This window comes from Syngnathoides biaculeatus, chromosome 10, assembly GCF_019802595.1.
Source record: "Syngnathoides biaculeatus isolate LvHL_M chromosome 10, ASM1980259v1, whole genome shotgun sequence".
NCBI classification, from domain to species: Eukaryota; Metazoa; Chordata; class Actinopteri; order Syngnathiformes; family Syngnathidae; genus Syngnathoides; species Syngnathoides biaculeatus.
Genome location: NC_084649.1, coordinates 20,112,291 through 20,133,778, shown reverse-complemented (window position 1 = coordinate 20,133,778; position 21,488 = coordinate 20,112,291). Strand labels below are relative to the sequence as shown.

Sequence of the window (21,488 nt, the reverse complement as noted above, 5' to 3'; positions counted from 1 at the left end):
CGACAGTACGACCAAATACAGTGACTGCAATTGTTAAATAGTGGTAGTCTGCGTCAACATGGTAAAGTTTTTTAAAAAAATTTAAGTCTGGAAATATGACACCAACGTTGAATCTTGACGTCATATTCGGAGGGCGTGGCTTGGGTTATTTTCGTATTTGTCGCCTCAAGCCTTGAAAAACAAGCTTCATAGCTACTTTTAGCTATAATATTGTCGAATTTTAATATAGCTGGTCATTATGGAAAGATGCTGACATGAGGGAGGTCGAAAATTTTTTGGTATCAAGAAAATGTTTATACGTTTTTGGACACGTTGGGGCAGTGCCCCACCACATCAAGCTCACAAAGAAAAATCAAAACTGCTGTTGTCATTATCTTTTTATGGTACTAGATCGTTTTAAAACATTTTAAAAGATTTCTATAATTTCAAAAAGGAACCTAACCCACGAAAAATGTTAATTTTAAATTTATATGTAAATTCAATACACCACAGAGAAGAAATGTTAGCACGCCTGCCAAAATTGAATAAATATCAATCCATCCTTTAACTGAGCCGCTTATCCTCACAAGGCACGCGGGAGTGCCGGAGCCTATCCCGGGTATATTCGGGCAGGAGGCAGGGTACACCCTGAACTGGTTCCCAGGCAATCGGACGTCACATAGAGACAACATTTGCGCTCATAATCACACCTAGGGGCCATTTAGAGCCTCAATTTAATCCATATTTTTTTGGTTGTGGGAGGAAACCAGAGTTCCCGGAGAACACCCAGGCAGGTACGAGGAGAACACGCAAACTGCACGCACGCAGGGCCAGGATTTGAACCCCAGTCCTCAGAAATGTGAGGCAGATGCTCTAATCAGTCATCACCATGCTGCCCTTTGAATGAAAACATAAAAATGTAAAAAAAAAATCCCTTAGTATATAAAATCCGGTTTAAAAACTTGAAAAAGAAGAGCCACCTCTCAGTCATGAGATGCGTGTCGAATGGATGCGCCAAAAGGAATCAGACATACTGAGGGGGTGATAGCTTATAGCATGTAAAATCACGTTAGGAGGCACAACTTCAAAAGTGAATGGTTATTGTGGACTATAATCACAGAAATAAGCATACTTGTCAACTTACCCTCGTTGCTGGTGACATGTCACTGCCGAACACAGCACCTGATGACAGTGTGACGGTAGGGAGAAGCTCAAGTAGTTCAACAGTTGGGACTGCCCCATTCACTCGTATCTTGTTACAAATCAAACCATGGTGTCTCTGGTTCAAGTTTACAAAACAATCCATTGTAAAATCTGCACTGCAGAGTCAGCTGGTGGTACTGTTGCTGTTCAGCAAAAAGTCAATCCATCACTTTCTTATTCACTTGTATCGAGTGATAGGTGCTTCAGGAGTCCAGGGTACCAAAGGCAATTGGTCGTTCTGTCCCAGTATGACCAGTGTCAGATTGGTCTGCATTGGGTCAGTCGGATTTGTTTCGGGTGAGTGTTGGACTGGCCTTTGCCACGGATTCTTTTCATAACTATTATAGACAGAATTTCTAGGGGCAGCCAAGGTGTAGAGGGAGTCCGGTTTGGTGGCCTCGGTATTACATCTCTACTTTTTGCTCCAACTTCCACAGGAGCGGTTCATAGCCAAGTGTGAACCCCCTGGAATAAAAATCAAAACTTCAAAGTCTGAGACCATGTTCTTCAGTCGGAAAAGGGTTCTATGGCCTCTCAAGATCGGGGGATGAGATCCTGCCCCAAGTGGAGGAGTTCTAGTATATTGGGGGCTTCTTCACAAGTAAGGGAAGAATGAAACCAGAGATTGATGGACAAATCAGTGCCACATCTGCGGTAATGCGGACGTTGTATCGGTCATTGTTGTGAAGAAGGAGCTAAACCAAAAGTGGAAGCTCACAATTGACCAGTCGATCTAGGTTCCTCTCCTCACCTATGGTCACGAACTCTGGGTCAAATACAAGTGCCCAAATTAGTTTCCTCCGCAAGGTGTCTCGTCTCTCCCTTAGAAAGAGGATGAGAGGCTCGGTCATCCAGTAGGGGCTCAGAGTAGAACCGATGATCCTCCGCATTGAGAGGAGCCAGATGAAGTGGCTGGGGCATATGATTTGGATGCCACAAGGGCACCTCCCTAGTGAGGTAGCTGCCGCATGTCCTACCCAGAGGAGACCCAGGGTATAACCTCGGGAACTGGCCGGAGTTTTGAGTTTTTCCTTGCCTGACTGGGTTCGTTTAGATTAATCGGATGTTGTTAATTATTGCCAACTGCGGACCAGTAAAGCCCTTGTCAACACTTTTGTGAATGCGAGCAATACAAATAAACTTGACCTGAATTACATGTACGCTATAATGTGGAGTATAATGCCTCAACTCTGAGTATGGGAGGGGCCTGGTGACTTGATGAAAGATTGATGGGCATTGAATCAAGTTAGGGAGTCTGGATATGGAATGACTACAGGTGAGTTGGAGCCAGCTCCAAGCAGCTCTTTTGTGAATGTGCATTTTGTTAACGCTCAGATTAATAAAACGACTGAAGTGCATCTAGGACTGTGTAGTCCTTAACCACATGTGAGGGCGTTATAATATTTTGTCATTTTGACAGCAGTTACAGAAGAATGTCTGGTCCCGAATGTTCAGACTTATCAGGGCAAGTCGCAGAGTGCCCCACCAACATCAAGTCCTACAAACGTAGACCACAAACACAACACGTAATAAAAATGCACTATACTTATATCGCACGTTAAAAACGCATTATTCATATAATCTTCAGTCACACCCTGGAGGTGGTAAACCCGTGTGTAGCCGGATCTGCCCGGGCCGGGGCACTCGGCCGGTGTGACGGTCTGAGCGCTCCCGGTGCTGAAAAGTTTTCTTGTGATTAATGCACATGGCGTGGGTATTTTGTAAACATCCGGCCAGGCTGAAACATCCCCATCCATGCTTCTTCAACGTGTGCCATTTGACGAGTTGTCGCCGAGTGTTCATGTTCGCTGTGGATGTCTCAGAAAGACGTATACAGCAAGCGTACAGATATGTGTATACTTTTGTTTTAAGGTTGCGTTCGGGTTAGGGTTACGATATAACGTATGTTAGCTCCCTGTACGTAGAAGAAGCGGAACTATGAGAGCGGGGGATTTCCCAGTAACCGTCTGGTACGTACCCCAAATTCTCCCTGTTAGTAAGACATGCGCATTAATCACAAGGGGACTTTTCAGCACGGGGGGTGGGGGGGGGGACCTCAGACAGTACCACCGGAATGTGGCTGCCATTCTACGCCTGCGGCCCCATATAACCTTCACCAAACATCCAACCACATTAATTGCTAGGAAATGTGACTTCAAAGGCCAAGGCTTTAAGATGCCAGATATATTTCAACCACAAAGACATAAAATTATACCTTCTGGTGGGGCAGTGCGCCACCTAATCCAACAGAATCATAATCCTCTATGAGTAAACTTCCTAATTTTGTAAAAACGGCGGCGCAATTCGGTCATTCTGGATGAGCAAACTTCTTAACGTCAAGAGCATGACTAACTGTGTAAGGTGTGACTCGTGTATCTGTTGGTGTGATGTGAGGAGAAGACCATATCTTTGTTGATATCGGCAACGTAAAACCCACATTTGGCGCAAATCTTGAGGTTTTACAAAAAGTCCTTGGTTACAATGGAATCAGGAATTCAAGAGATTTTTGGTGGGTTGGCGGTGGTGCACAGCTATGACCAAATCCCATATTGTATGTAAACCCAAGAGTAAAAAAATTATAGAATAATGACACCAAAGTTGAGTTTTGACATTATATATTATATGGATCTTCGGGTACTTAGTGTATGTACAGTATCGCCAAAACCTTGAGAACAAGCCTCACAGATATTTTAGCGTTAATATTTTGGCATTTGTGATGGCCTGGCAACCAGTTGAGAGTGTACCTCGGCTCCTGCCCGAAGATCGCTAGGATCGGTTCCTGCACTCCCCCTGACCGACCCTCCTGAGGATAAGCAGCTCAGATAATGGATAGATTGATAATACTTTGTCTTTTTGATGTCGCACCAGAACCTGAGTTTACAATGACCCAGTTTATGACCAATTCAGTTTCCGAACAAAATTTTCAAAGAAACATGATCTCAGTTTGAGCACTGTTTCCGGGTCACTAGTGACAGATGGTCACAGATCGGAAGTAGCACATTCGCTATACACGGCTTGGACCACGATACGAGAACTCTGTGGTGATTATGTTTGTGAAATTTCATGAGGAAAGATTTACCTGTAAATTCCTTTCCCTTTCTCGGGTTTTAAAATTCTGACTTTGCCTGTACAACGACACAGCTTTGTTTATGTTCACCGTGGATACTGATGGTACAAAATGGCCGCCAAATCCCATAATACATCTGGATTCCCAGGCATGCAGTCTGCTGCCTCATGCAAAAAAAAAAAAAAAACAAATAAAAATTGGGTTTGTTTTTACTTATTTTGATAAAAATTCAGTATTTCTTTTTTAACCATACAAACAGGTACAAAATGTATTGTATTCATAATAATAATAACAATAGTAGTAATAATTAGTAATATTGTATTTATTGTCATAGGAAATATTAACTTGTTTGGTTTGAAGTGCTGAAAATAAATACGAAGACGCAATGTTTTGCTGAATTGTTGCGGTAAGGATCGTTTTCACCCTTTGAATTTTCCTGATTTCGGGGCGGGGCTAACACACAGGCCCGTGACATCACAAGGCTTTCTGCCGGCAGGTCCCTCCTCTCACGCCATATAAGGGCGAAATGACGTTGTTTCGCTTGGCTGTGGCGCTCGGTTGTGAGTTAGCATACTGTTAGCAAGCTAATGATGGCCAGACACCTTCCGCCAATTGACCCCTCCGTACAGGGCACTTAACCACGCCTCCTGAAGTTACGTCACCCCACGCTTGCTAACCTCAGACAAACAATTAGCAAAAATGGTGTCGCAGGAAGAAAAGACGAGAGCGAAATTGTCCGATTTACCATCTGATTTTTCACTCGCATTCTTACCGAATAGTGAAATATCGTTGAAGAGCACACAGCAGGGCTTCAAGTATTTCAACGAGGGGTATTTCAATGGTATTTACATGCATATCGACGGAGAAACCATTGATATTAGTGTGAGATCTTTCCGGAGTCAGAGGAAGACCGAGAACCCACATAATATATTATAACCCAAAGACGAATTCGTCATTGACAGTTTCCTATTTTCGTGTTACCTATCACACTTGTGTGCAAAATCTGTATGCGTATCTGTATCTGTATGTTTGTGAACCGCCGTATCAAGGAAAAGAAGGCGAGGCTTGATTTACGAGTTGTTTCTCTCGTTTTCTTTGTGTAACGTCACGCGCTCCCCTCAATAATTATTCTTGAATTAGTGCCGAACCTACGTAAGTCCCGACCGAGTACGACAATCCAATTCCTTCAGTCTTGGTGTCTCGTGCACGTCGAAGGCTTTTAGGACTCGCTAGCCGCCAACAAAGAGAAACGTTTGTGCAGTCCGATCATCGCTAAATATCGCTCAACAAAGAATACGTGTGTCAATCGTTCACACGCAGCAGTGTTATGCTAGCGAAGAACTTCGAATTCATTTATACGAGACATGTATTGAAAATCAAATATAGGGCTTACCTTCGTGCAAACATATCTGTTTCGGTTGATTTTAGATGGATTCAGTTGATCATGCGATCTTCCACAAAGTTTGATCCATCGAAGACATTTTTCCTAGTCGGTCTTCGGTTTTGGAAAGAGTACGAATTTAACTCCATCAAATGGCCTATCAGGATACCTGTCGTTAGTATTACAAAGTCCGTGACTACACCTTTTAACCATATCTATTGTTAAGGAACCCAAATACGTGATAAAACGCTAACAAAAGCTATACTGGACCATGCGACTTTGTCAGAGGTAATGGCGGACGCCAACAAGGGGCGTGGTTTATGCAGATCTCTGGCCTCTGATTGGTCAGCGACGCGGATGACGCAATTTCTACGGAGGGGTCAATTGTTCTACCCCGTTTGGACCCGTTTCTTCACTTCCTTACCGCACTCACCGTTGCTCTGGATTGTTGGCCCCAAGTATTTGAAGTCGTCCACCCTCGCTATCTTTTCTCCCTGGAGCTTCACTCTTCCCCCACCGCCATTCCTCTCCTTTCCGGTGCGTACCTCCATCTTTCTTATTGTTCCTCCGCCTGTTCCCTGCTTTCACTGCAGATCACAATATCATCTGCGAACATCACGGTCCAAGGGGATTTCAGTCTAACCTCATCTGTCAGAACTATCCATTAGTACCGCAAACAGGAAGGGGCTAATCGCGGAACTCTGATCCAGTCCCACCTCCGCCTTAAATTCTTCTGCCACACCTACGCTGTTCTGCAAATTGAAATAACGACACAGAGCTGTTCGCTAAATTGTGGCAACCAGGAAAGTTTCTATTTGGCTGTATACATAGCTAGCTAAATAACACTATAGCTATTTAGCACATTGTCGTGCAGGGGTGTCAAACTCATTTCTTACGGTTTACCCTCAGAGGGCCATTATGACTGTGAAACCATAAAAATATTTAATTACCTCATCATTTTTACATACAAAATTTATGAACAAGTTTTGGAAGGGTTTGGAAGTTTTTTCGACAATTGTTTATGTTTAGTAAGAAAAAAAATACTTGTAATATCGCACCATTATCATTTATGATATGTGAAAATTTTAAACTTTGGCACAGATTTTCACAAGAATCATGGAAGTGGCGGCACAATGGATCAGCTGGAAAGTTTTAGCCTCACAGTTCTGAGGACCCGGGTTCAATCCCAGACCCGCCTGTATGGAGTCTGCATGTTCTCTCCGTGCCTGCGTGGGTTTCCTCCGGGTGGGCACTCCAGTTTCCTCCCACATCCCAAAAACATGCAACATTAATTGGGCACTCTAAATTGCCCCAATGTGTGATTGTGAGTGCCGTTGTTTGTCTCTTTGTGCCCTGCGATTAGCCGGCGACCAGTTCAGGGTGTACCCCGCCTCCTGCCCGTTGACAGCCGGGATAGGCTCCGGCACTCCATGCGACCCTTGTGAGGATTAGCGGTAAAGAAAATGGATGGATGGGTCATGGAAGTTGACATACTAGATTTGGGGCCGCCTAAAATCATGTGGCAGGCCGGATCTGGCCCCCGGGCTTTGAGTTTGACACCTGTGTTGTAGCGGAAAAAACGGACTAAGTAGTTCGAACAACGTAACTTGCAATTGTACCGGATAGCCACCGTAGTGGGGCAGGGGCGACTCGTGCTAGATGGTCAGGTGCATCCTCGAGAGTCACGCCCAAAAACCGGGATAACTGAAATGTTGAAAAACTCCACAAATAAGCAGTCTATAGTTCGGGGGAGTGATTTTTTTTTTCGCCAATTATTTTCAAACACTCAATGTGTTGAGAAACAATTCCCTGAATTCGCTTTGCAGGGTGCACACGAACAAAGAGGCAATGGGGGAGGAGGAAGAAAAACATCCTATTTTGAGGAGGCAACGGTCGCAGCCAGCGAGTGTCTGGCTGGGTTCCACAAGACCTTGGCTTTGGCACGCGGGGACAGCTAGCTGCTGATAGCATTAGCCTAGCTTTGCAAGAAACAGGCCTGAAAAACGTCATGCAAATCCCACACACTGACAGAGAAAGGTATTGTTAACAAGCCTGCCAAATTGCAATGAAATTTTAAAAAAATTATTGGTCCTGCCACTTTTAGATTCATCCATACATCCATTTTCTTTGCCGCTTATCCTCACAAGGGTCACGGAGAGTGCTGGTGCCTATGCCAGCTGCCAACGAGCAGGAGGCGGGGTACACCCTGACCTGGTCGCCAGCCAATCGCAGGGCACATGGAGACCAACAACCAATCGCACTCAAAATCACACCTAGGGCCAATTTAGAGTGTCCAATTAATGTTGGATGTTTTTGGGATGTGGGAGGAAACCGGAGTGCCCGGAGAAAAACCACGCAATTATGGGGAGAACATGCAAACTCCACACAGGCGGGTACGGGATCGAACCTGGGACCTCAGAACTGTGAGGCCAACGCTTTCCCAGCTGAGGCACCATGCCGCCACTCTTAGATTCATAAAATACATAAATAAGTGAATATTTTAAACCTTTTATCTTTATTCACAAGGATTTTTTTCAGGAAAAAAAAGAGAAAAAAAAGATTTGAAAAAAAAGCGAAATATTGAGTTCAGTGACCCAATCCATCCAGTAGATGGTGGTTCTTTTTTTATTCATTTAATCCAAGCATCCATCCATTAGTTTTCTGACTTGCTTATCCTCACGAGGGTCACGGAAGTGCTGGAGAGAATCCCAGCTATCAACGGGCAGGAGGCGGGGTACAGCCTGAACTGGTCGCCAGCCAATCGCAGGGCACATGGAGACAAACAACCAATCACACTCACAATCACACCTAGGGGCAATTTAGAGTGTCAAATTCATCTTGCATATTTTTAGGATGTGGGAGGAAACCGGAGCACCCGGAGAAAACCCACACAGGCACAGGGAGAACATGCAAACTCCACACAGGCGGGACCGGGAATTGAACCCGGGTCCTCCACAGCTGCCCCCACCGTGCCGCGCGTTCATCCAAACAAATTGTGAAAATGGAATTCATGAGGGAATTTTGAGATTTAAGAAAAAAATATTTGCTCCATGTTTTGGGGGAGCTGGCAACCAGTTCAGGGCGTACCCCGCCTCTTGCCTGTTGTCAGCTGGGATCGGCTCCAGCACTCCCGCAACCCTCGTGAGGATAAGCGCCTAAGAAAATAGATGGATGAATGAATTTTCTTCACAAAGGAATTTTACTACTATTTTTTTTTAAAATCACTTCCATACTCTTGGGGGCAAATTAGATAGTGGCCAGCTTTAGCTGTGAGGTGTACGTGTCCAAACAAACTCCTCAGAATTCTTATGAAGATTATTTTTTTGGTGTGTGTGTGTGTGTTATGAATAGAGGCGCGATGGCTGCCGCCGCCTCTCACGTCCCAAAGCGTCGGATCCTCGCAGCGACAAAGTGGCGGCCGTAGATCGGATTACCAATGTTCTGATGAGCTGCTGCAACAGGTTTCACTGGTTTTGGTGACGTGTTTCGTCCCAGTTTGACAATTACTTGAAAATGGTCTCGTTTACAGGTGTTGTAAAGCAATAAAAAAAACGTACGTACGTATTTCACCATAAAATAAAATTAAAAAAAATACTCCTCGCAGGAAATTATGAATAGGTGAGTTTTTGGGTTAGTTAAGAGGACTTTGATGGTGCCACGAGGGGGCTGGATTGCTATGACTTGAATTATCTTCATCCACAGGGCACAAATTTTGCTTTTCTTACTTCAAAATCTCATCTTCCTGTTACTGAAACTGTCCAATCAAGCCCACTTCCTGTTTGGAAGTGAAGCCCTCCAGCGTGTGCGGGGTGCATGACGTCATCTGTGTTTTGACTCCATTTAATTTCGTAACTGTACCATTACTAATTTGATTTATAGTATTTATCGCGTTTAATTTTTTATGAGTGAGTATGGGTTTCCAGGACTCCAATACGAGGACATGGTGTTAGGCGTAGTTTTATTCAAAGTTGAGGGCATACACGGTGGAAGCGGTCCGAGAAGGCAGAGGTACAGAAACGCTAAGCGAAGGCGGGACCCAAAAACGTGAAGCGAGGTCTGATGACTAGGAGACAAACTATGAACTAGGACTTGACTATGGAACATAAACTAAGACGCGACTAAGCTATGGTGGCACAGAAACACTGTGACGAGGATAGGTCAACACTACGCTAGTTTCAGTGGTGGAGATTCCGAACTGTCAGCGAATGCAACTCACTAACTCAGGGCACAACGCACAACAAGCTGGCGAATGCCAGTAACCAAAACTCCGACTTAAATACACCATCTAATTACAGTCCCGACGTGAAACAGCTGTGGGCGGTGACAGGTGTCGTCGGCCAGGGCAGTGGCCACGCCCCTCTTGGCCACGGTCCAGCCTGGCTCATGACAAAAGTAGGGTTACGGAATAGGTTAGCAGTCACTCACATTTTAAAAATGTACGGGTGTGGTCTGTCATGCCCGCAGATATAAAGTTGCTGGTGTGTGTTCAGTTTGTAATTTTGAGCGGAGGAGGGCGGTATCAGGTAAACTAGGAAGTAGAAGGAGACGTGTGCGACAATTGTGCAGTGGCACAGCTTCGAGGGCACATTGGTCAAGACTGCACAAAATAAGCAAAGTCTTTCAATATCTATATTTTTTTGTACTGGTAACAAATTTTATGCGCGTGATTTTTCGTGCTCGACTATGCAGATTTGCGAATGCGAAGGCGCAGGCGCGTCTGTGCCCTTCAAATCACAGTGACTGAGTTAGGATTTGAAAGTAGGGTATCGAGCCAGCGTTAGGATTTGAAGTAATGGTGAGGTTTGATTGAGAAGTAGGGTTCCAAGCCAGGGTGTCAAGAATCTCCGGTGCGGACCCAAATGCAGGACTTCGAGGCACAGGCATAATGTTCAATGTGGTTTATTCCGGAAACTGGGTCACACACGGTGTAGCAGTCCGACAAGGCATACAGCAAGGTCCGATGACTATGGAGCAAACTATCAAACCCAACAGGACAGGATCATACAAAAGGGCACAGAATCGCTGTGACTAGGGTTACTCTAACTTCCGCGTAGAAGCGGAGAGTCCCACAGGCAGTGAATGCAAGTCACTAACGCAAGGCAACGAACTGGCAAACGCCCATCTAATTACAGTCCGAATGTGAAACAGCTGTGACCGGTGACAGGTGTCACCGCCCAGAGCAGTGGCCTGGCCACGCCCCTTGCTCACAACACAGGATTGGGATTTCAAGTGAAGGCTTCAGCTCTGTGATCAGTTCAACAATTTTTTTTTCATTAAGAATGACAACAACAAAATGTTTTTTCAGACTTTCTTTATTCATCGGGAGTATTTCGATAGAACGGAGATTGCGATTGGGTCCACGTCAGATGTCCGCTTTGCGGGCACGTCTGCACCAGGTCCAATGGTGCTCCACCGTGTTTTCGTTAGAGCGCTCGCCCATGTGGACAAAAACCATACCGTTAAGAAGAAAAACTTAAGAGAGAGCTGAAGTTTCATGGTAGGGTTTGAATTTCAATTTGGGTTTCAAACTTGGGTTAGCTTTCAAAGAAAGATTTTGACCCTGGGTTAGGCTTTCAAATTAAGGTTTCTAGCCAGAGTCTGTGGTTCAGAGCCTAGTTTCAAGAGAGTTTTGTTAGGACAAGGCGACGGCGGACCTCGGTGGTGACGGTCAGTTGCTTGATGATGATTGCAACCGGATTGGAGTACTGTACTTGGGCTGCTTCCGGGTGCTGCACAGCTCCAGCAGCTCGTCGTACGAGTCGCTTGGGTATGGCGCCGACCGAGGACGCCTGACGGCGTCTCCCAGGCGCTCCAGTAGGGGCTCGATCTTGTAGAAGTCCGCCTCCTTCCGGAGAAGCTCCGCCTCCTTGAAGTCGCACAGCGGCGTCAGGTCGGACGAGCGAAGGAACTTCAGGATGTAACTGAGGACGGCACGGGGACAGTGACGAAATCCAAGTACCAAAACCTTGACTTGAAACCCAACTTTGAGACTCTAGTACTGGCACGGAACTCTAATAATCTGAAACTCTATCGCTGACTTGAAACCATATTTTAACATCCTGTTTCCAGGTTAAAACTCTACTTTGAAACCTGGACACTTGTGTAAATTCCAAAACTTGTCTTAAAAACCCAATTTCAAATCTTAAACGTGACTTTAAACCATACTTTGAAACTCAAATGTCATGAGCAAGGCTAAGCCACTGCCAAGAGGGGCGTGGCCAGGTATCTGCTCTGGGTGGTGACACCTGTCACTGGTCACAGCTGTTTCACTTTTGGTCTACTGTAATTAGACACTAACACATTGCCTCGTGCTAGTGAGTTGCATTCACTGCCTGTGGGACTCTCCGCTTCTACGCGTACATTAGAGTAACCCCAGTTACAGCGATTCTGTGCCCTTTTGTTTGATCCTGTCCTGTTGAGTTAATTAATTGGCTTCAGAGTCATCGAACCCTTGATTTATGTCTTTTGGATCCCGCCTAGCCTAGCGTTTCTGTGCCTCTGCCGTGTATGACCCAGTTTCCGGAATAAAACACATTGAACATTATGCCTCTCCCTCGAAGTCCTGCATTTGTGTTCGCCTCCGCACTGGAGGTTCGTGACAGTCAAACGCTGACTTGGAAACCCATTTTGAAGCCCTAACCCTTGTAGAAAAACTACTTTTAATCAGTAACCCTGGCTTGAAACTCAAATTCTGACTTTAAACCCGACTTACTCTGGTTGTGATCAATTATGTTTTGCTCTGTTCATGCTTTTATTTTGGTACTTTGTCTTCTTTCTCGTTTTTGTGTCCATCTTGACAGGCCTTTCAAGCTGACTAGCAAGTAAAGCCATCGACTGCTAGGTTAGCTTAGCTAACGCGAACCGCCAGACGTTCATCTGTCCCGGAAGAGAGTCCCGTCGCGGTCGACGGAGTAGTTCCCGTGGGGCGTCCCTCAGGGAAGCCGCGTCCCCTCGGAACACGGCCCCCCAGCATGGAGTCCGGATAGCGCCTCGGTGTCACCTGCTCACTTTATCGCGCCGCAGACACAAACACGTGTACACAGTACACAATTTCAGAGACAGTAACACACACACACACCAGGTGCCCACGGTCTCCATTGTTCATGGCGTTGCTCCTGCGCAGCGGTTAAACTGTTCCAGTGACGCCCATCAGCACCTGCAATGTCGGAAGGGGAGTGGCTTGTTGCCATGGAGACAGGCCGCATTTACTCTTCGATCGATCCATCCATCTTCTACCGCTTAGCCGAGGTTGGTTCGAGGCCCAGACTTTCCTTCCCCCAGCATTTACTGTTACAGCACCGTATTTTCTTGCTTTTAAGTTTAGCGCCTAACCGACCCTTCTTTAAAACCCTACCCTGGCTTGAAAGCCCATCACTTGCTGAAAACCCCGAATTTAAAAGCCCAGTGCTTGTTGAAAACCCAAATTGGCGACCACGACCCTTGTTTACAATTTGACCTTTGCTTGAAACCCTAGTTTGAAACCTTAATTCTGACTTGAAAGCTTATTCTTTGGTTAAAATCCTACACTGAAAGTCCAAACCTGCCTTGAAACCTTACTTTGACATTCCCTGACTTGAACACTAACTACCCATTGCTTAAAACCCGAATTTCAAAACTCCACCATTCTTAAAAACCCAAACCTGGGGTGAAACCTCTCAACCCTTGTTTAAACCACTAATTTAACACCACACGCCTGGCGTCGAACCCTCGGCGTAGTTTGAAACTGTACTTTGAAACGCTAACCGTGGCCTGTAAATTGCATCCACTAATCTAAAAAAAAAAAAAAAAAAAGACTGGATTGGCCACCAAAACTGAAGTCACCATCCGCCATCTTGATACTCCCAAAACAAGCATGCCGACCTGTGCAGCGACAGCAATTCACGTTTCATGGCTGTGAGAAAACATTCAACAGGTAAGTTAGAAAGATTTACTTTGACACTGTTAAAGTTTGTTTGTAAAGATTTTATTTATGTTCTGATGAGTTTAATTCACTTGAACAAAGTTTTATTTACGGTTGTTGTTCACTGTTCACTCTCCGCTTCACCTTTATAGGCCGACGTTTTTTTGCAAAAAAGCGATATTTCCCCAAACTTCATTAGTGGAGAAGCAAGAAAACAGATTTTCTGTGAATTTTTTTTAAATTTCATAATACAGAACTCTGCAAATTGAATTTGATTTTCAAATGCGAGGAAACAAGTTTAAATTTTCTGTCTGAAATAGGACGTCGCAGAGACAACAAATGAACAATGCCTTTAGCATGTATTTTCCCATTTTGAGTCCTTATTTCCAAAAATATATGGAACTGATTGACTTCAAATTGAATGTTTTTATGACAAAAAAAATGCTTAGTTTTTTGCTATGTTATGATGATAGTGCTTCACAGCGTATTTTGGGAAAAGTTAACATGTCACGGAAATCGGACCCCAGGTAATATGCAGGGTCACGGTGTTATATGTCTTTCCTTTGCCTTTTTTTGGCTTACCAAGTCAAATTAAAACTTCTTCATGTTACCAGAACTGAAAAAAATGTCAAGCTCACACGACCACTTTTAACTCTACATGCCAAACTTTGAGGAAAAACCCCGCCATAATCGAACCTGTAAACCATGTTCTCCACACGTTGTGGGAGTACCAAGATGGCGGCAACCGGCTTCAACCAATCGACACACCGTTAGATGTGTATGCGCTATCCAGTCTTTTATTTTAGATCAGTGGCAACAACCCGGAATCACTTCCGTCCAAGCGCTCCAAAAAAAAAAAAAACTTATGGTGACCTTGTGACTAATTGACTCACCAAAGTAAAAGCATTGAACTTTACGAAACTTAAAAATGGGTTTTAACTCAGTATGTCACGTTCAATTTTCGGCAGTTGTCATGTAAACTTTTTATCCCAAACTTAACTAGAAAGCTAAAATTACAAGAAAAAAAACTTTAATTTGTAAAAAAAAATACAGTACATTAACAGATAATCTTAATAAACGCCATCCAACAACAACAATAATAATAATAATATTAAAAGAAAAAGACATGAAAAATACGAGTTCTGACCTCGGTGTGTTCGAGACACATCTTTTCATACCTTAATCGTGCGGATATATTTGAACGGCGTGGGTTGCGCAATGATAAAGACATAATAATAATAATAATAATCCCGTCCCTGAGGCGCCGTTTCCGCCGCAGCAGGCCCCGAAGGGCACTCGAATGCAACACCCCCATCGGCCTGTGGGTGGCAGTCGCACGCCAAAAGGCGTATGAAAACTGCGAAGAAGAAGAAGAGCAGGCGGAATCGAAGTTGAGGCTTTGAACTTACAACCAACGTTTTCAATGTCCAGCTGCCTTTAGCCCAAACATCCAAGTATTCCTCTGAGGCCATTGTGAATGTGCTTGCGAGTGTCGGAAGGCCTCCTCGCATTTACGGGCTGTATGTTTTCTTGTTTTTGAGCGGCGGCTACGGTGGCTTCCGTGCTGTGTCGGGCCTTTTTTTCGTTTAGCTCGTTGCTAACGCGAGCCGAGTGATGGCCGCCGCCGACTTCGTACTTTCCCACTTGCAGTCCCTCTGACAAGTTGTCCCTGGCTTCGCGATGACGAGCGAGGAAGCCAAAAGCACCGCTGCTGTCGACGACGACGAGGCTCCTCCGTCCGAGTCCCACGAACACGACTATGCCGACACTGAGGTGGCCAGCGCCGCAGCCGAGCTTCCAGCGGCCACCGGCGATGAAGACAACTACGAGGACGACGAGCTCCCGAAAGTAGCCGGACAGCGCGGCCGTCGGCGGGCCAAGGTCCAGGAGGACAAGACGTGCTCCTGCTGCAAGGGTCTGCATTGGAAATAGTCACGTTCCTTACAACTTGTTTCACTGGTCGAACAAATGTCTGTGCCTGTGACCCAGATCAGAAAAAGGAGAGTTCAAACTAAAAAGTTTTCCCTTCCAAACTACAAGTTTTCCCTTTAAAAGTGGGCTTTCCCTTTCAACGTGGCCATGCCAATGAAGCAGCACGTCTGCAAAGATTTCCCACTTTCGCAACTTGCCCCGAGCATCTGACAGTTCCCTGCCAAGAATGAGTGGCTGAGAAAATGGATGGATGGAAGGGATTAAATAGAAAATAATCAAATCTTTCAAAATAAAAATTGACCACGGTAAAAGTACTTTCGTCAGAAATGTTAGCTGGGTGGCACGGTTGGATCAGCTGTTAAAGCGTTGGCCTCACAGTTCTGAGGACCCGGGTTCGATCCCGGCCCCGCCTGTGTGGCGTTTGCATGTTCTCCCCACGCCAGCATGGGTTTCCTCTGGGCACTGCAGTTTCCTCCCACATCCCAAAAACATGCAACATTAATTGGACACTCTAAATTGCCCCTAGATGTGATTGTGAGCGCGACTGTTGTCTGTCTCCGTGTGCTCTGCGATTGTCTGCCGACCATTTCAGAGTGTACCCCGCCTCCTCCTGCCCATTGACAGCTGGGATAGGCTCCACCACTCACCGCAACCCACGTGAGGATAAGCGGCAAAGAAAATGGATGGATGGATTATGTTAGCTGTACTAGCCATAGATGCTAACACTTGTAGCTTGTTCCAAATGTGCATTTCGTAACGGCCTTATTTCAAGGGTTCGCGTACAGTACTGGTGCCCGCAGCTCGTTGCAGTCATCCACGCCAGTAGTTCGCACTGCAGTGCGGCGGGTCGACAGCTGTAAAGCATAGTCTGTGCCAGAAAGAAGACATTTCTTATATCCCAGTTATGTGTCTTTGGCTAATCAAATCAAAAGTATATTTTGTATTGATGAGTATCGTACTCACACACACACACACAAAAAAATGGCAGCAAACATCCCTACTTTGAAACTTCCCCGATGCCTGACCGAGTCCCCTCCCTGTCAACAGGTCCGTTTGAGCGGCAGGGCCGAGGCTTCAACCGGAGGGCCGTGTTCACCTTCACCACCCCGGAGGCCGCCCAGTGGGTCTTCCCCGACGCCGGCGCCATCGGCAAGAAATCCTTCGTGTGCGAAACGTGCGCGCAGGTCATCCGGACCAAATGTTGCCGCAAGAACAACGGGAAGAGGATCGTGTGGCTCAAACCTGCCGCGGCCAAGCAGGTGAGGGAGGGGCCTCCGCGTGGGGGTGGGGGAGATACGTCGTGGGGCCTTTCGGACCCTTGTGGGGCCCTGGGCGAGAAAAGCAACATTGATAAAAGAATAAATATCTTGCGTGGCATTAACACATTTTATCACCTTCCTTCATGCTTAACTAAATGGGGAAAAAAGTCACATGACACAAAATTCTGGTAAAGGCTGGAAAGAAAGAAAATTTTACAGTAAATCAGTTTTTTAAAAAAATCCACAATTTCTGTAACCAACAAAATGTAAAGAACAACATCAAGTAATTGTACTTAAAGTAAAAATGTAAAAACTGTGAAATTTTGTGTAAAAAAAAAAAAATATATATATATATATATATGTTCCATATAAAACAGTAAAAATAATTCTGCTTATTGATGGAAAAAAATTACATTTAACTTTAAAAAATACATATTTCATCTCATTCATATTTGTTTAACCAAATGGAAAATATTATTGAAATTATTAATTATATTAAATTAAATAATTGTTTTGTCTTATTAATTTTTATGAAAACCCTAACAGTATTCTATATGACAGAAAAATGTAAAAAAAAATCCTTTAACTCTAAAAAAAAGTCCACTTTTTCGAACATATCTACAGTGAAAAATGACAATTTTTGTCACAAAATGTAAAAAAAACAAACTCACAAAATATGGCTTCATGTAAAAATAATAATAGCATAATGTAAATGTATAGAGATGGAAAAAATATTTTTAAGACAAAGACACCATCCTCGATTACATTTGGAAAAAAGTTTCAAACGAAAGATAAAAAAAAAAAAAAAATACACATTGTTTAACCTAAACCAAACTCGGTCTTACAAAGTCTGCTAGCTTATTGCTAGCACACGATGCAAAAGGCCTAAAAGGATCTTAAGAAATTAGCATTGTTGCCATAGTTACTGGCCTTTAAGCAGCAGATGTTTGAACACAAATGGTGTAGAAACACATGTAGACCGACAGTCTAACAATCCATGAAGCACTTGGCTCGTTGCGCGCGATCACGCAATGACAACGTTGTCGTCTGTGCACGCAGACGGGAGGCCGCCACAGGACGAAGGGAGGCCAGCGCATGGGCAAGAAGAGCCACGCGGCGATGCTGGTGAGCAAGTCGTGCTACCGCTCGGCCTTCCGCACGCTCTGGTCGGCCAAGGGCGCCCGCAAGCCGATGATGGACTTCCTGAGCCGCGAGCTGCGCGAGGAGATGAAGGCGCTGTCGCGCCACGCCGACAGCCCCTTCCACCAGAAAGTGTCCAGCAAGAAGATGTTGGCCTTCTTCCCGTGGGCGCGATGCCTGGCGTGGGCGCAGGAGCGCGCCCCGCTCGTCACCACCTGCCTACGCTCGCTCTTCCCCACCGTCGGCGCCCTCGTCAAGAGCAGGCAGTGAGTACGCAACGCGCCGTACGTCTCTCGGCCCAGATTTAGTCTTAGCTTCCCGTAGAGGGGGTCAGTGAGTTCGGTTTTTACAAATCTGGAAAGACAACACAACACAACGGTGCTTTATTAAAAAAGGCAAATAAAAAATGATAATCACATCATTCCTTTGTGGTTAAAAAAAAAAAAAAAATGTAATCACATTTCTTTAATTGAACCAAATGTACAAGAACAAAATAAATCCGAGAAAACGTCACAACTAAAATCGTTAAAAGAAATTGCGTCTTTATGTAAACTAAAAAAAGGCATTGTGCTCAAGCAGAACTAGAGAAGTAGAAGAGAAATTTCTGCTTGAGGGTATTAATTTGTATTAAAAAAAAAAGCATTCCTTTGCATGATAAAACATAGGAAATATTGAAAATTGAAAATCCGTTCTGTCTTAAATGGTTAAAAAAAAAAATGTATATACCGTAATTTCCGGCCTACAGAGCGCTCCTGCTTATAAGCCTAACCCAGTACATTTGTAAAGGAAATATTTGGTACGTACATAAGCCGCACCTGTGTAAAAGCTGCAAGTGCCCACATTGAAACACAAAATATTTACAAAGACGGTACACAGAAAGAATTTTCAAAGTTTTAATAGCTTTGCTTAACATAGCAACAAAACGGTAAAACGGTGTAAAAAAAAAACAAAAAACTGCTGTGGCAGCTACACAGTAGCAACAGGGCCGGTTTAAAAAAAAAAAAAAAAAATCACTGAGACACAGAAGCAACATGCTAGCACTAAATAGTAGCGCAAAACTAACAGAGCCGGTTTAAAAAAAATATATATATATACCAGTAAAAATCACTGAGACGCACCAGTAACACAACAGCAACACACGAGCACAGCGGTAACAGGGCCGGTAAAACAAAAAAAACACAGCGATTAAAAATAAGACACGGCAGTAACACAGCAGCAACATGCTAACATTGCGCTAACACTAGCGCGACGCTAACAAAGCCGGTTAAAAAAAAAAACCCATACCGGTAAAAATCGCTGAGACACGGCAGTAACACAGCAGCAACATACTAGCACAGTGCTAACAGGGCCGCTTAAAAAAACAAAAACAAAACACAGCGATTAAAAATAACTGAGACACGGCAGTAACACAGCAGCAACATGCTAGCATGGCGCTAACACTAGCGCGAAGCTAACAGCTGGTTAAAAAAAAAAAACATACCGATAAAAATCACGAGACACAGCAACAAGAAGCTAGCACGGCGCTAACAGTTTAAAAATAAACATACCGGTAAAAATCACTCAGACACAGCAACATGCTAGCGCAACGCTAACAGGGCCGGACCGGTAAAAATCACTTCCTCGGCACATATATTCCACCGGTCTTTTCCGCTTGAGTGCCCCCTTGCGGCCGTTAGAAAAAATGCACAGATTAGCCACATCACTGCTTAAGCCGCATGTGAAAAAAGTTGCGGTATACAGGCCAGAAATTACAGGATATAAAATGCTGCGTTTTTCAAAATATTGTTGCTTAATGTAAAGAAATTCATAGAAATATTTGTCATCACATATTTCTACCATGTTAAAAATTGCTAGAATCCAAACGGATTACCCGCGCTTGATTAAAAAGTTGCTAAACCTAAACTTCACATTATGCTAATTTTCATTTAAAATTTTTAATGTTGATTATGCTTTATTCAAAGTTGCCAACACTATGTATAAAATTTACAAATAGACATCTTGTGTAAAAACATTTTTTAAAATCTAGTATGGGTAGAATATCCAATAACAAATATGGATTATTAAAAGAGGTTGAACGTCTGCTTTGTGTAAAACACAAAAAAACGGTCACAAATTTTGACATGAAATGAAAACTGAAACTGTGATGCAATGACTAAATATCCGTCCGTGCGTGTGCGCTCGCTCAGCCAGCTGTCCGCGGCGGAGGCGGAGCTGCAGGTGCTGCGTCGCAGCGTGCTGACGCTGGCGGTTCCGCTGTTCACCAGGAACATCTGGACCAACAACTTCCTGCAGGCGGCGCTGGGGGCCAAGCTGCGGCTCCAGGGCTGCTCCGGGCCCGCCCTGGACACCCTCAACAGCCTGGGCCTGTGCCAGAACAAGGACACCGTGCGCCTGCGCCTGCATCGGCTGCGGGGGGGCGCCGCCCACGACAAGGCGGTGAGTGGCGAGCGGGAATCGGATCGGGACGCGAAGCCGTGACATCGCTTATCGTTTACGTAAACTTTCAACCTCAAAGGAAATCATATCATACGTAATTGAGAATTGATTTGTAACGCTTAAAAAAAAAAAAGTGTCAGTTATAATGCAAAAAAAATTGACAAAATATGAGAGGAATCACACGGGTCTGCTTTATGCCCCCCCAAAAATTATCTATAAATAATAATAAATTTTAAAAATTGAGCTAAATCACTTCGTTCTGATCTATATTTAAGTCTGAGTACATTTGTGAAAATGTGAAATACTGCTTTGTTTAAAATATGAAAAAGATCTTAGATATATTCTGATGTGAAAAGATAATGTGAAGATTTGTTTTATGTAAAAGGACAAAATCACTTGTCAGTTGCAGTTTTGTACATATTCCCCCCCCCCCCCCCTTTCTGGCCAGAACGGAGTGGAGACTCAAGATCACATGACTGACATGGAAGAGGATGAGGATGATGAAGAAGAAGAGGAGGAGGAGGAGGAGGAAAAAGAAGACGACGACGACGATGAAGAGGAGGAGGAGGAAGAGCAGCACCCTCTGCCAGAGGAACTGAAGAAGAGGAGAAAGAAGAAGAAGAAGAGGAGGAGGAAGCGTGAGCGAGAGGACGACGACGAGGAGGAGGAGGAGGAGGAGGAGAGGAAAAGGAGAGTGGTGGTGGTACGGCTGGACTTGCTCAAGGGACACTCGGAAGTGGGCCGGGCCGATCTCTCGGCACCTTGACTTCCCGCGAGGCATTGTGGGAAATGTCTTTTTTTTTTTTTTAAATTTGCCAATGCCTCGTTTTTGTTTTTAGACGTTTCAAAAGTGTCTTCAATCCCAAAAGGTCAAAATTGGAACAAAGGAGGTTTGTCTTGTCTTCCTTTCAAAACGTTTTTAACAGTTTCATGGGGGGCAAAAAACCAAACTGGATCGTTTGCGATCAGAATGCACAAGCCCAAACTGTAACCTTGTAAATAGCAACAATAAAAAAAAAATGTTAAAAGGTTGAGATTTTGTACATAGATACTAATTTACTTTGGTGACATTTTTAGCGTGTACAGTGTTAATGTAATTGAATGATTCCAGTTTGCTCAAACTGGTCATTGGAGGTTGAAATGAATAGAAGTGAACTCAATGTGGATTATTTTAAAATGTCCTTTGACCAC

At 44.4% G+C, this 21,488-nt stretch overlaps 2 protein-coding genes across 3 annotated transcripts; one reads left to right on the top strand and one right to left on the bottom strand.

Annotated features, from left to right (window-relative positions):
• Nucleotides 1-11,169: 11,169 nt before the first annotated feature.
• On the bottom strand, nt 11,170-13,534 carry kctd6a (potassium channel tetramerization domain containing 6a). The gene is given in 3 exon segments (XM_061832759.1): nt 11,170-11,338; nt 11,341-11,551; nt 12,709-13,534. Coding segments are annotated over 3 exon segments (321 nt in total). The 5' UTR covers nt 12,729-13,534; the 3' UTR covers nt 11,170-11,248.
• Nucleotides 13,535-14,737: 1,203 nt separating this feature from the next.
• LOC133507571 (bromodomain adjacent to zinc finger domain protein 2B-like) lies at nt 14,738-21,333 on the top strand. Of its 2 annotated transcripts, none has more exons than XM_061832757.1 (5): nt 14,738-15,445; nt 16,510-16,721; nt 17,781-18,127; nt 20,126-20,297; nt 20,746-21,333. In XM_061832757.1, the coding sequence occupies exons 1-5, from the start codon at nt 15,211-15,213 to the stop codon at nt 21,061-21,063; spliced, it is 1,284 nt and encodes a 427-aa protein (XP_061688741.1). In that variant the 5' UTR covers nt 14,738-15,210; the 3' UTR covers nt 21,064-21,333. The 2 variants fall into 2 exon arrangements, with proteins under 2 accessions (XP_061688741.1, XP_061688740.1); XM_061832756.1 differs by having other exon boundaries at nt 14,746-15,445; nt 20,048-20,297.
• The last annotated feature ends 155 nt before the right edge of the window (nt 21,334-21,488 follow it).

Excerpts from the sequence above, each read along its gene's own strand:
- LOC133507571 (XM_061832756.1), top strand. The coding sequence starts at position 15,211 with ATGACGAGCGAGGAAGCCAAAAGCACCGCTGCTGTCGACGACGACGAG. Across the intron at positions 18,128-20,047 it reads GCCCTCGTCAAGAGCAGGCA|CCAGCTGTCCGCGGCGGAGG; the intron begins GTGAGTACGCAA and ends GCGCTCGCTCAG. Across the intron at positions 20,298-20,745 it reads GCGCCGCCCACGACAAGGCG|AACGGAGTGGAGACTCAAGA; the intron begins GTGAGTGGCGAG and ends CTTTCTGGCCAG.